Source organism: Ranitomeya imitator, chromosome 6 (genome assembly GCF_032444005.1).
Source record: "Ranitomeya imitator isolate aRanImi1 chromosome 6, aRanImi1.pri, whole genome shotgun sequence".
NCBI classification, from domain to species: domain Eukaryota; kingdom Metazoa; phylum Chordata; class Amphibia; order Anura; family Dendrobatidae; genus Ranitomeya; species Ranitomeya imitator.
In genome coordinates, this window is record NC_091287.1 from 292193905 (window position 1) to 292209164 (window position 15260).

Genomic DNA, 15260 nt, shown 5'->3' on the forward strand with positions numbered 1-15260 from the left:
TCATTGATATCTTAGAAAAAAAAAGGACCCTTTATTGTGCCAACACTGGGACAACTGATAAGCAAAAAAGCCCAATTCATTATGGTGTTTTCGCCACAATTCCACAATTCTGGTGTAAAACCCCTTCAACTGTTGCCAAAATGGTGGTCTTTTTATACACCGTGGCTGAAGCTGGGATGTGGCAAACTTATACTAGAAATGTTACTCCAGATTTCTGGCAGAGGCATCTGCCAATTCTAGGATGCAGCTGATTCATTAAGTGGCGCATGCCTCTTATTGATTTAGTCTTGGCTTACCCACGCAGTCTCTTTATTAAGACTAGCATGCCAAACGCCAGTCTAAAAGAATTGGACCCATATCCAATGAGTTTGTTTTAAGAGAAGGAACTGGTCCTCCTCATGTATGCAGCAATCAAACTGAAAGTCTTTTTACTAATGTGTCATACTCAATTTAGAAGGCCTGCAATAGTCTTGTGTCCTGAAGTCACTGGAAGCCACAAAACACTAAGATTGGGCTATATTAACATAGACAGATAATAAGGCTAGGTTCACGTTGCGTTAATGGGTTAACGCTAACGGACAGCGTTGCGCGGCGAAAATGTCGCAATTAACGCAGTGCAACGGGTCCGTTAGCGCACCCATTGACAGCAATGTTATTTCTGCCTGTAGCGCATCGCTAGCGCATGCCATTTTCGGCACGCGCTAGCGATGTGCCGTTCTTTTGTGACGGACCTCGGATGCTGCCTCGGGATCTGCGCTAGCGGGGACGGCGAACGCTGACCAAAAAGAAACATTGCGTTAGCGCAATCTGCTAGCGCTATGCGCTTAACGGATTGCCCTAACGCAATGTGAACCTAGCCTAACCTAGTCTCTTCTTTAAAGGTACCGTCACACTAGACGATATCGCTAGCGATCCGTGACGTGGCAGCGTCCTGGCTAGCGATATCGTCCAGTGTGACACACAGCAGCGATCAGGCCCCTGCTGTGATGTCGTTGGTCGGGGAAGAAAGGCCAGAACTTTATTTCGTCGCTGGCTGTCCCGCTGACATCGCTGGATCGGCGTGTGTGACACCGATTCAGCGATGTCTTCGCTGGTAACCAGGGTAAACATCGGGTTACTAAGCGCAGGGCCGCGCTTAGTAACCCGATGTTTACCCTGGTTACCATCGTTAAAGTAAAAAAAACAAACAGCACATACTTACCTACCGCTGTCTGTCCCCGGCGCTCTGCTTCTCTGCTCTGGCTGTGAGCGCCGGGCAGCCGGAAAGCAGAGCGGTGACGTCACCGCTCTGCTTTCCGGCCGCTGTGCTCACAGCCAGACCAGAGAAGCACAGCGCCAGGGACAGACAGCGGTAGGTAAGTATGTAGTGGTTGTTTTTTTTACTTTAACGATGGTAACCAGGGTAAACATCGGGTTACTAAGCGCGGCCCTGCGTTTAGTAACCCGATGTTTACCCTGGTTACCAGTGAAGACATCGCTGGATCGGTGTCACACACGCCGATCCAGCGATGTCTGCAGGGAGTCCAGCGACGAAATAAAGTTCTGGACTTTCCTCAGCGACCAACGATCTCCCAGCAGGGGCCTGATCGTTGGTCGCTGTCACACAGAACGATTTCCTTAACGATATCGTTGCTACGTCACAAAAAGCAACGATATCGTTAACGATATCGTTATGTGTGAAGGTACCTTAAGTGTGACGGTACCTTTATTCTATGCAGAGAAATCAAGCTAACAGTGAATAATGGGAAACTTCATGGTACTAACCACTGTCCAGGCATGTAGAGGGACAACAGTAGGCTTACTCCTGATGTTACCCTTTCTAATTAGAGCGGTTGTCTGACTGATCGCTTGAGAGCAGCAGGTGTGAGTTTTCTTTCATCTTAATAGCAACTTGCTTTATTAATTATTGTTCCCGCTCCAGTTCTAGTAGCCTTTGGCATCATCACCTTTTACTTAAAGTACATAACACACCTTGGCAGTGCCTGGAGTAATAAACCTACGATTTCACACACGCCAATGAGTAGATGTTTGTGTTTTTTTACTTGGTGTGGCTCGCTTTAGTCACAGTGAGATCATTTCACGATGTCATAATGCTGTGTTTCTTGCTTTTCTAAAATAGTACTGCCATGGATTTGAGGAGCTTTTACGTGCACATTTACAAATATTTTTATTAACTTGTCAAATCTTGTCATAATTTATGTTGGTTAATGATGGTGTCAGGTTAGGCCCCTAGGGTAGCTCCTCCTGTAGTAGTTCATGAATGTGTGTGTGTAAAGATTTTTCTGTATTTTCATGACTATGAAAATTGTAAATTCACACTGAAGGCATCAAAACTATGAACTAACATGTGGAATTATATACTTAGCAAAAAAGTGTGAAACAACTGAAATTATGTCTTATATTCTAGGTTCTTCAAAGTAGCCACCCTTTGCTTTGACTGCTTTGCACACTCATGGCATTCTCTTGAAGAGCTTCAAGAGGTAGTCACCCGGAATGGTTTTCACTTCACAGGTGTGCCCTGTCAGGTTTAATATGTGGGATTTCTTGCCTTATAAATGGGGTTGGGACCATCCGTTGTGTTGAGCAGAAGTCTGGTGGATACACAGCTGATAGTCCTACTGAATAGACTGTTGGCAGCTTTTTTTTTCTTGCCATAATACAAATTCTAAGTAAAGAAAACGAGTGGCCACCATAATTTTAAGAAATGAAGGTCAGTCCGAAAAATTGGGAAAACATTGAAAGTTTGAGAATGCCAAGAGTGTGCAAAGCAGTCATCAAAGCAAAAGGTGGCTACTTTGAAGAACCTAGAATATAAGACACAATTTCAGTTGTCTCACACTTTTTTTAAGTACTGTATTTTCTGGCGTTTAAGACTACTTTTTAACCCCTGAAAATCTTCTCAAAAGTCGGGTGTCGTCTTATACGCCAGGTGTCGTCTTATAGGGCAGATGCGGAGTAATCTGCGGTCGCCGCATATTGTGGGGGGAGCGGTCCTAATGACGAGGTGAGGGGGCGCCTCACCGGGAAGGTGTAAGTGAAGCAGAGGCAGAGAAGGAGATAATAGGATACAAGGGCGAGCCAGATGAGTGAAAGAGGAGTGTTTTTCTAGGCACAGCATTGCACTCTCTTTTTTGCATACCCCTGGCATCCCAGACGCTGACAGTTTGCTTCACTTACACCTTCCTGGTGAGGCGCTCCCTCACCTCGTCATCGGGACCACTCACCCCCCCCCCCACTATATACGTCGACCGCAGATTGCTTCGCACCCACCCTATAAGACGACACCCGGCATATAAGACAACCCCCAACTTTTGAGAAGATTTCATATTTTAACTGGAAAAGTTGGGGGTCGTCTTATACGCCGGAAAATACGGTATATAATTGCACACGTGTTAATTCATAGTTTTGATGCCTTCAGTGTGAATTTACAATTTTCATAGTCATAAAAATACAGAAAAATCTTTAAATCCACATTTTGTTAATTCATAGTTTTGATGCCTTCTTTAAATGAGGTGTCCAAACTTAGTATACACACACATATACACACACATACATACGTGTGTGTATATGTGTGTGTATACTAAGTTTGGACACCTCATTTGAAGAAGGCATCAAAACTATGAATTAACACATGTGGAATTATATACTTAACAAAAAAGTGTGAAACAACTGAAATTGTCTTATATTCTAGGTTCTTCAAAGTAGCCACCTTTTGCTTTGACTGCTTTGCACACTCTTGGCATTCCCTTGATGCCAAGAGATGCCATTCTCTCTGATTCCCATAGACAAGGTATAACAAACTATAATAGCAAAAATCATAAGGTAAGTGAAAAGATGAGTTACCTCACTGAAAAAAACTTGGCGTCCCTCTGCCCCGACACGCATTTCGCACTGCTTCTTCAGGAAGCTCACAGATGTTGACAGTCTTCTCTGTCCAGCAATTTTAATTATTTCTTCAATCTTTACTACTTTGGGTCAAAATGAGTGACATGCGGTACTTTTAATTGGGTGTCACTTCATTGTGTATGTATGAAAAATCTATATGGACACACCTATAATTTACCTGACATGGGACGTGACCATTTGCAGCTTTACTTGTTACAGGGAACAGAGAATGCTGGTTACGATTTTTCAAGGTGATTTAGATATAACACCTTCCTTTCTCATGAGTGAATTATTAACAAAGTTTTATAGTTGTACTTCTAAAATATCAAGTATAATGCACTGGACGTTGAACTAGCTTAATGGACTGTGCAAACATCCTTCAATAGTATCTGAATAGCATTGCTCATTGAGTCATATGTTCAAGACACTAAAGTTTCCACATAAAGTCAAAATGTATTTCACTCACTTGGGTTACTGTTGATAAGCAGTCCTATACACATCAGACTATCAAAAAAGAAAAAAATGTTCTTTGGCTTTTCATCCTATAGTTTGCAGGAATTATATAAATGCTAATTATTCCCAACAACTGATAAATCTGTCATCATTTTTAGAGTGTGGATATATTAATGTGAGGGTTTTTTTGCCCCTCTAATCCATGCTGAATGCAGCAGTTTGGATGTCCAATTCTACCCAGATGCCTCCACTCTTTGCCAGTTATTGCACTGGTTGCCAATCTGCTGTAGAATACAATATAAAACTTAACTCTCACCCACAAAGCCCTCCAAAGTTTTGCACTGCCCTTTATCTCCTCCCTCATCAGTCTACCACCCTACCTGTGTGCTTCATTTTGCTAATGACATACCACTAACATCTTCAACAAGCCTCCCTCCAATCTCCAAGACTTCTCTCCTGCTGTGCAAGTTCTCTGGAATGTTCCCCTTACAATGTGCACTGATAGTGCGCTTATTTACCAACCCATGACACTTCTCATCAGTCAGCCACACAGCGCACGATCACGTTGCATTGAATGTAATATTGCACAGTGACAACAGAGCTTGTACTGAGCAAATGTCAGAAATTGACAACCGACGCATTCTCGGTAGAACAGGGACTAGCCCAGCCCCTAATACAAATGTCACTGTTTCCGGGAGAGTAAGGAAGCTGCAGCAGTGATCGCCCCCTTTTATGATGTCTCATTTGAGTATCCCAGCATGCACTCAGGATTTTCAAATGAAATGTCATCAACTGGAAGTAGGATAAAATAATAAAATGTAGCAGATTAGAATAGATTGTATATTATAAAGTGATTGTTTATTAAATTAAATGCAGTTAGGATTAAAATCCTTAGTAGTTTGGGCCACCACTTCAAACTTTCAAACTTTAAACTTTCATAAAGGATTATAAAGGCGTTTTGGGTCAGTTTCTGTTATGGTGTCCATAAAATTATCTAACAAATTGCATCGCATACTGCATTGGTTCATGCAGTGAAATTCAAGGCATCTTTGATGGAGACTAATGACTGAGACTAACTCAGAAGAGATCAAAGCCTTGGTGTGCTTTTACTTTGCGCTTTTCTGTACGTTTGTGGCCCCCATCCGGGCTTGCGACCGAACCCAACCCCCCCCCGCTAAACTAGATATGGACGTATGCACCAACTGGGCCATAGACTATAATGTGCTAACGTGATCTCTGATGTGCATAATTTACGGGTGTATACGCCTACTGGAGGCGGACACCCAGATGCAGTCTACTACATCTGAGTGTCTGCCTCCAGTAGGCGTATATGCCTGAAAATGATGCACGTCATAGCGCACTTTCACTCTGCCGACACCGTTTTAGTCTATGGCCCCGACTGTGTATACATCCAAATCCCATTTTGTGAGGGTTCAGATGCAAGCCCCGACGAGAGCCAAAAACTTGTACTAAACGCAATGTAAAAGCACCCTTAGGCCTGTCCCACATGTCCAGATAATTCCGGTACCGGAATTATCCGTGTCCGTGTGCTTACGTAGCACATCAGTGTGGCACACGTGCGGCAGCCGTGTGCCGCCCGTGTGCCGACTGAGGACCACACGGACCGTGCAGGAGTCAGCGCTACAGTTAAGCGCTGTCCCATGCGTGTGGTGCTGAAGCCGGTATTCATCCCTTCCCAGCAGCGTTCGCTGGAAAGAAGGAATTTTTTTTCCCCTTAAAAATAGTTTGTGCGTCCCCTCCCGCCTCCCATCCCCTGTGCGCCCCCCCTCCCGCTTGCCAGGAAATACTCACCGACACCCAGCTCCAGCGATGTCTCCTCTCAGCGTCGGCAGCAGGCCCTGTGTGAGTGGTCACGTGGTCCCGCTCATTATACTGAGGAATATGCGCATATTCCTCACTGTAATGAGCGGGACCACGTGACCGCTCACACAGCACAGGCTGCAGCCGCTGAGAGGAGACATCGCTGGAGCTGGGTGTCGGTGAGTACTTCCTGACAAGCGGGGAAGGGGGGGGGGGGTGCACCGGGGATGGGAGGCGGGAGGGGACGCACAAACTTTATTTTTAAGGGGAAAGAAAAAAAAATTATTCATTCCTTCTTTCCAGCGAACGCTGCTGGGAAGAAGGGATGAATACCGGCTTCAGCACCACACGCGGGGGGGACAGTGCTTACAGTAGCGCTGTCTCCTGCACGGCACACGAACTGCACACGGACAACATCCGTGTTCGGTACGTGTTTTACACGGACCCATTGACTTTAATGGGTCCGTGTGATCTGTGCGCTCCCACGAACACTGACATGTCTCCGTGTTTTCCAAACGGACACACGGTCCGTGAAAACACGCTGACATGTGCAGAGACACATTGATTTTAATGTGTCTACGTGAGTCAGTGTCTCCGGTACGTGAGGAAACTGTCACCTCACGTACCGGAGCCACTGACGTGTGAAACCGGCCTTAGGGTATGTGTCCATGGGGCGTATTGGCAGTGCTTTGGAAGCAGCGGATAACCCGCTCCACCCAAAGCGCTGCTCCTTTTTGTAGGTGCGGTGATTCCACCTGTGTTCGTTGAACACATGCGGAATCACTGCATCCTATACATAGACTGTGTTATTTATCTTGCAGAGACAGATCGTCTCTGCAAGATAGACATGCTGCGGTCTATAAAGAGGTGCCGCATGTCCGGTTACACTGGTCTGCCACCTGCGTGTTTGTATGCAAAGTGGAGATAGGATTTCATAAAATCCCCCTCTACTATACTGTAACATCTGGATGCTGCAGCTGTACACAGCATCCAATCCACAGCAAAAATTGAAGCAATACGCCCCATGGAAACATACTTAGAAGAATGATTTTTTAATATGACTTGTCTAGGTTGGTGCTATTAGAACTTGTTTGCTGCATGTTCTCCTCGTTATGGTAACGACACCCTTGGAAAGCAGTGAAACTTTTTTTTTTTTTTTCCTGCTACCACTGCCAAAAAAATGTTATTGCATCCTCTGGCTGTAATTGTAGTAATAATGAAATGAATGGACTGATACATTTGAACATACCCATAATGCATTTGCTTACGTCAGTCGTATTCATTGGTTGGCATTTTTTCCACTGTTATCATTTGATCGGGCTGAATAGGTTCTGTATATAGTCTTATAATATTGCAATATTAAAGAAACTATCAAGACTAGGGAAAGATTACTCCTGCATTTTTATTTTTTTATATTTTGCCCTTACTTGGAGAAGTTGCTGAAACTCTGTTCTCTAAGTATTATGACATTCCTAAGGATCACATTGTTTCTACTAGTGAAGGATTTATGAAATATCTTGCTCTCATTACAAGAAAGTGTGTAATCACACCTTAATAATGAAAGGAAGGCTTTTTGATTTCTGGTTATCTTTAATGGGTTTTTTTTAATGAAGGCTTATAAAACCCTAAAATACCTTGCAAGTGAGTCAAGGGCATCATGTTGTTGTAGTTTCTATTTCTTAAATGCCCCCATACACATTAAACGAACATCGGCTGAACCTGCCAACAGACTAATATTTATTGGGGTCTCCCAACCCTGAACATATGTGAGTTTTCTTTTAAAAGGAGGTGATGGGAGAGATGACAGCTTCCCAAGCAATCCCCGGAACCATCTTTTGGTCAATAACTGTCCATTGTTTATGGGGCCCCTTAGGCTTTAAGTTACAAAAGGAAGATGTTGTATAAACTACAATGTAGTTGGGTAGCTGAGACTTATCTACAGCTAAACAATATCTAATTGTTCCAGTGGTAAATATTACCTTTCACTGTTTTCTGTGTGAAATCAAACCCAACTTAGATATGCAAGGATAAATAGTTCACTGTCAGGTGAATTGCTCACAGTGTTGTTGGTTCATGGTAACAATAGGCAAACATGAATATTCACAATGGGAAAACTTGGTGCTGACTGCAGCCAGTCTGTGCATTGTAAATCAGCAATGTGTTGGGGGGGCTCTGTGTTTTTTTTGTTTTTTTTTTTGTTTGTTTGTGTTTCTTTACAACCAATGATTTTTAAAGTAAGACAAAATATTTAACAATTTCATGGAAAAATTAAGAGAAGGAAAAGTTTAGTTTCAGATTTTATTTTTTTTTTTGACAATGGATTTTGTAGGAATCGTGCATGTATTTTTAACAAATGTTTTTAGCATTTGTAATATTTCTTTTATTATTTAAAAAAGTATTTCATATTTTTTTTTCTTTCTTTCTGTGTTTTAGAATCTTATGGCAAGAGCTTTGTTTGACAATGTTCCAGAATGTGCAGAAGAACTGTCTTTCCGGAAAGGGGATATCTTAACAGTGATTGAGCAGAACACTGGAGGTTTGGAAGGGTGGTGGCTCTGCTCATTGCATGGACGCCAAGGTATCGCACCAGGAAATAGACTGAAGCTTCTTATTGGCCCCGTGTCAGACAGTTCTAAACATGACATTCCAAAGCAAGAAGCATCGCCTCAATCCTGCTACCAACATCAGATTTATCAAGTTCCGCAAAGTTCTTTTCAGGATTCTGTTTATCATGTTCCTCCATCTCATCATAGTCCAGCCACATTAAAGTCTTTCAGGAGTCATGGTTTAGAAGACCTAAAGCAAGTTCCACAGTTTGTGGATAGTGTTGGTGGTTCTCCATGTGCTAAGGTAAGTTGATTACATTCACATCTGTTCTCGAAAGGTTAAGGCCATACAGTGCTACTAAATTGTGGCCATGGTGCAGCTCAACTGAAAACATTTTGGGCAACGGATAATTTAGCCGAATAAGTCTTTGCTTGAGAAACAATTGCAAAGCCACAACCAGTAATGGCGTACACCCAATTTTTAGCTGGACTTTACAATTTCGGAGGTGAACCTGAAGTTCCTTCCTAAGTTTAAGCGATATTGTTTAACCATCTCAAAAATGGCCATTACCGTATGTTTCTATACTATAAGACGCACCTAGGTTTTAGCGGAGGAAATAAGGAAAAAAAATTGCAGCAAAAAATGTGGGCAATTCTGTAATTAATATCCCCTATTCTGGTAAATATGGTACCCTAATCCCTATCATATTATGCATGGCCCCCGTCATCCCTATCCTGGCACGAATAATCGCCCTCATACCTGTCCTGGTATGCAGGGCCCCCATCAGAAAATAAAACCACAAAAAAAAAAAAAAAATTACACTTGCCTTCCTGGCGCTCCCTCACTGCATCTTGTTCCACTGCCAGCAGCTGCTTTATGCTTGCAAGCAGCACATGGCAGGGACGTCATGCGCTGCTTGCAAGCCGAAGGACAGCTGCTGGAATACTCACTGCTCTGCACGCCGGGACTGTGTGCTTGCAGAGAGTAAATCCTTGCTCTTCAGTCGCCTGCAGCTGCCGGCATCCGGCTTCCTGCAGCAGCCGGCGGTCACATGCCGCTACTTAAGAGGAAAGAATCCTCACAGCATTCCACTCCCATTGGCTTGGAATGCGGTGAATATTCATTCCCTTTAGTAGCGGCACACATGACCGGCAGCTGACACTGTGTGCGCTATTGAAGAGCAATGAATGCTCACTGCTCTGCGCGCACACAGTCCTGGCATGCAGAGCAGTGAGTATTCAGTCAGCTGCCCTTCGGATTGATTGCAAGCAGCGCATGATGTCCCTGCCCATGCGCTGCCTACAAACATAAAGCAACTTCTGGCATTGGAACAAGATGCTGTGAGGGAGTGTAGGGAAGGCAAGTGTAATTTTTTTTTTTTTTTTTTAATAATGTTTTCTGATGGGGCCATGCGTACCAGGATGGGAATGGGGGCCAATCATAACAGGACACTTAAGAGAAATGAATATTTCCCAGGTGGTGGACACTGATAGTTCCTAGTGCTTACATCAGAAACTGCCAAGTGATAGGTAAGTATGCCTGCTGCCCTCCTTCTCTTTGCCCTGGACTCGCAGCCTTTCTCATTATATTTACTGCTGTGGCCTTCTTTCCCATAGCCCCTAACGGGACTCCTGCACCTCTCCAGGGATTTGTGCCTTCCTCTCCGTATCTACTATTGGAAGGTTAGTTCCTAGTGCTTACTATACCGCTATCAGTGTCCACCACCTGGGTACCCCATACCTTCATTTATGCTGCTGCATCGTGATACTGTTCCTGTTTGATACTGCTTTTTCATGATACTGTCTTTTTCAGAATACTGTTCTCGTGCATGATACTGTTTTGTCCAAGATATTTGACTCTACGATAGTTTGTCTCCCTATGATATTGCTTCCGCGGTGCTCTCTATACTTGTAAATATACTTTTGTTCATGTTTTAGTGATACCTTGTACATTTGTTTCTGTTTCAGTAAGACCCAGAAAGACCCAGAGGGTCGAAACGTTACCTTGCAACACTGCGGTGATACCTTTTTATTTTTTTGGTGTTTTCTTCACAATAATAAAAAAAAAAAAAACATGTTTTTGGCTAACAATATTCTGAAGACTTCTTTCTTGAGTGCGACTGTTGATGTTCAGGGCAAAAGAACGCATCTGCACCAAAATGGTATCATTAAAAACGTCCGCTCGGCACGCAAAAAAAAAGCCCTCACCCGACCCCAGATCACGAAAAATGGAGATGCTACGGGTATTGGAAAATTGCGCCTTTTTTTTTTTTTTGTAAAGTTAGGAATTTTTTTTTTTTTTTTACCATTTAGATAAAATATAACCTAGACATGTTTGGTGTCTCTGAATTCGTAATGACCTGGAGAATCAAAATGGCAGGTCAGTTTTAGCTTTTAATGAACCTAGCAAAAAATCCAAACAATAAACAAGGGTGGAATTGGTCTTTTTTTGCAATTTCATCACACTTGAATTTTTTTCCCCATTTTCTAGTACACAACATGCTAAAACCAATGATGATGTACTTTTGAACGACATGTCCCGCAAAAAAAATAAGCCCTCACATGGCCATATTGACTGAAAAATAAAAAAGTTATGGCTCTGGGAAGGAGGGGAGCGAAAAAAATTAAAACGCAAAACCGAAAAAGGGCAAGGTCTTGAAGGGGTTAAGGATTTATCAGTATTTTGTATAATTGCTCTAAAAGGGTGATCTCGTCACAGATGACTTTTTTTTTTTAATATGAGAACTGCTGCAATTAGCGGTTTAGAATTGTTGTTTTTTTTTCTCCAGAGGCCGTTGGCACACAGCTGGCTATAGGTTTTCCCTGTAGTTGTTCATACAGGGAAAAATCTAGACGCAGATGCAGACTGTTAGCAAGTCGTCCTGTTTATAGCTGTCCTCTCTGGCTCTTGGAGTGCAGTCCCAAGCAGAGGACCCAGCCTGTGATGCCTAAATGATCTAAAAGGACACTGCTTGAAACCATATTTGAAAAGGGTGTATATTGCAGTGTTGGTAATCATTTTGTTTTTCTGCAATATCACAAAAATTATAAACATAGGACACTTGACCATCTACTGATATGCTAAACTGCCGTTTACCAAATGACGAATGCATTAGTTTGTAGCTGCGCATCTGTTTTGTAGCTTTCCTAAGCACCAGACTCGTCAATATGTTTCCACCTTTCATGTGCAGACTCTGGCAGTATGGTGGAGGAAATACTTGGCTGCCATTGCTGTTTAGCCTTGGAATGCCAGCTAATATTGGCAGAGAGGTCAGATATTTTCCTCTTTAGACCAATACTTCTGCTTACAGACCTCTAATTTTTCTTATGGGACTTGTACTTCAGCCGCCTTTTTCTTTTGCTCTAATGCATATTTGGAAAACCAAAGCTTACATGTGAAATTTCTGTTTCATAATACTAGTAATAGACGCTGCTCTTTGTTTTGATCAAAGCCAGTTGCAGGATAAATTTTCATACAGTGTATTTTACCCGAAGAAAGAAGAGCTGTGGCGCTGTTCTTTCATTACACCTTGTTCCCCCTCATTTACCTTTCTGGTAATGGCTGTGATCACTTTACTTGGCAGTGGGCCAGTTCAGAAAGAATCAGCCACATAGCATGCCACTTACAGGTGGCTGCTTCATAGTGTGAAACGTATGATGCTGGCTGCTTATTTCTCTTGCATTTGTTTAATAACCATAATGGAGAATCACTCTTGCGGGTTTTGTTTTTTAAATAGAAAAAGCTGCATATTTCTTTATGTAAGCAAGTCTAAAAAAAAAATAAAAAAAAAATAGATGAATACAATGTAAAAATGTAAATGACACTTCATGAAAAATTCTACTTGGGCAGCCTGCAAGTGAAACTTCTATTTCTTTGCATTTTCTGAGAGCAAGCAAAATGGAGCAATTACATGGTGTTAATTCCAGATAAATCCCTGCACAGTGAACAGAGGATTAGTCTCCACATAACCTAGACCTTCAGACTTATTCTGTGAACTTGTTAAGTTCAGAGAAAGTCGATATATAACACTCATCCATCTGTTTCAGTGGAATGCAATAAAGGACTGATGAAAACCACCAGTAAACCACATTGTGACCTTGAGTTACTCTGTTAGCCTAGAACTGCTTGAAAGTGCTGGTTGTCAGTTCACACCCAGCCTTTATTAGATTGATTGAAAGGAAAACCCCGCTTCTGGGAAACTTTTTTTTGTCTAACACATGAAAAGCATGATGGCCCTATTTATTCTCCTCCACTTTTGGATCAGTTGGCCCAAGGAGCCAATAGTAAAATGATCAGTAGCTCATTGCTTGCTGTCTTCCAGATGCCACATTCATTCCCAGAGCACTAAAATAAAAGATCGTCTAGTGAGATTACAATTTCCTGTAGACGTGTAATAGAGCTCCATATAGTCTATTCTAACTGTCTATCGACTTGTGTGGCTACCATGACAGTAAATGCACTGTAGTTTTATATTACCATGACGTTACTCTCCGCATGTATACATTCTACGTGATTCCAGCTAGTATCTCAGAATGACGCACTAATACCTGGAATCTTAGGTCAATCGTGCTTGGAAAAGGCTGAAGAGACTGACTAACCTCATAAGGCATCATTACTCAGCTGCGATCTTTGTAGAGTGCTGCTATCTAGACAGCACTGTTCTTATGGCCAGCTTGTAACTAAATAGTCCAAAGGTGTGAGTGATAAGAGCAGTGACTACATGGTTTTGCGTGTTTTTCTCCAGGCAGCCATTGCAAGGGTCTATTAACGTGATTCAATAGTGTGGCAATGTTTTCTTGGCTTCCAGCAGCTATTAAACCTCAAAGGGGTGTTCCTATCTCCAAGATCTTATCCAAATATGTAGTAGGTATATTATTAGCAAATTCCTCCAATTTGAAGTGTAGTATAGTTCTACTGATTCGATAAGTGACTTGCCCCATGTGCAGGGCAGTGCAGTAGCTTGAGGGTCCATGGTTACTGCCACTAACGGCTAAATAACTGGTACTATGAGTGGTTGTAGCCATGGATACCTAAACTACTGCAATGCCCTGCACAAGGGGTAAGCGACAGTGAATCAGAAGTATATTACATTTCTAATTGGAAGAATTTTTTGTTCTCCTTTATAACAGTGGATTGCAAAACTAATCACACCCAATCTGTTCTTAAAGAGCTATTACCTTTAGAAATTTGACACATCCACATAAATGACTTGTAATATGCGGGTCTCATCTTTGGAAATCTCACACGATACTCAAAATCAGTTCTGTCTTCCAGGTCTCTCTTTCAACTTTTTATGGGAGTTGCCAGAAAAAGCCAAGCAGGGTTGGACACCTTTCCATTGATGCCTTGTATGATTTCCACCCCCTCCCCCCACAGTTTGGCGATTTTATATAGAGGTCTGTCCTTTTAGATATGGTGACTTCTTTAATACTGGAAGTCCCCTAATTATAATAAAGCGGTTTAGCTGGAGGACTTCCCACCATCAGATACGGGATGTTGCAGCAGAGAGTGCAGTCCATTTACAGACTGTGGTGACCATGAGTAGTGTATAGCTTCAGAATGGCCTGTAGAGGGAGTAGTATCAGCGTTTGGGATTGCTCTTCATGCTTGTCTGTCTGTCTTCATTGTTACTATGCACTAATTAGGACATTATTTCTTGCATAACTCCTGCCATGAGTACAATGGTCTAATAATGAAGTACCGCCGCGGACCTCCTCGCTTTCACAACATGCCAAGCTGAACCCCTGTGATCCCAGGAGCTGATTTTTATTAATCAGGCTGTTGCTATGTGTGCAAACAAATTTGGATCATTACTAAAGCCAGATCTGTTGCTTATTTTACTCCCTGTCCTAGAGAGCACGGTTAGGGAAGATGATTCAGATTGTTGGCCAGACAAGGATAAAACCCACCCTGAAAGAAAACACAGCTAGTGGGATCCTGATGTAAACACCATTTGCTGCAGCCACTTGGGTTTTACCACTGCAAAGTAAACATGGTGTTAGGTCCATGGGATTGTCTGGATTACGTGTAGAATGAAAACTATACTTAAATGCCTAGTAATTTGTTTATTTTTTGTTAGTATATTTGATTGAATTTATATTGTTAGTATATTTAATTGAATTTAATACTTCGCAAAAATTGTCGTAACATCGTATTGAATTTTTAGATCATTGGTTCTTAAACAGTTAACTAAAAGCCATGTGAATGGATAGGCTCTGTTCTGTTCAGCCTTGACTGTTTGTACAGCGGGAACACCTGCTGTTTGCCCAGTCCCATACACTTCATTTTTTACCTGGGGCTCATGTGCAGTCAGTATAGCTTTTGTTAGCCATGAAACGCTTCTCAGAATATGATTTACTCATTTGTGTTACTGCAGGATGTATGGATTCTGTGATATCCGTGATTGAAGTCCTGCCAAGCAGCACAATGAGTGAGGGGTTCACTAACATTGCTGTTCATTGGACCACCATACTGGATGTACTGCTATACGCTACTCTAAGGGTGTCAGTCCAATTTTAATTTTGGTTTGATACTCTCAGTACAATAAATGTAGG

General features: G+C 42.3%; 1 protein-coding gene and 1 long non-coding RNA gene across 2 annotated transcripts in view; one reads left to right on the forward strand and one right to left on the reverse strand.

Annotated features, from left to right (window-relative positions):
- LOC138642478 (uncharacterized) overlaps window positions 1-4053 on the reverse strand; it is a 29778-nt gene extending 25725 nt beyond the window's left edge. Inside the window, exon 1 of the long non-coding RNA XR_011314047.1 lies at window positions 3844-4053. This is a non-coding gene — a long non-coding RNA (uncharacterized lncRNA). The remainder of the gene's footprint in view (window positions 1-3843) is intronic.
- The window catches only part of NEDD9 (neural precursor cell expressed, developmentally down-regulated 9), a 50629-nt gene that overhangs the window by 19603 nt on the left and 15766 nt on the right, over window positions 1-15260 (forward strand). The window contains exon 2 of the mRNA XM_069730655.1: window positions 8593-9009. Within this exon, the coding sequence (XP_069586756.1) occupies window positions 8593-9009 (417 nt within the window). The remainder of the gene's footprint in view (window positions 1-8592; window positions 9010-15260) is intronic.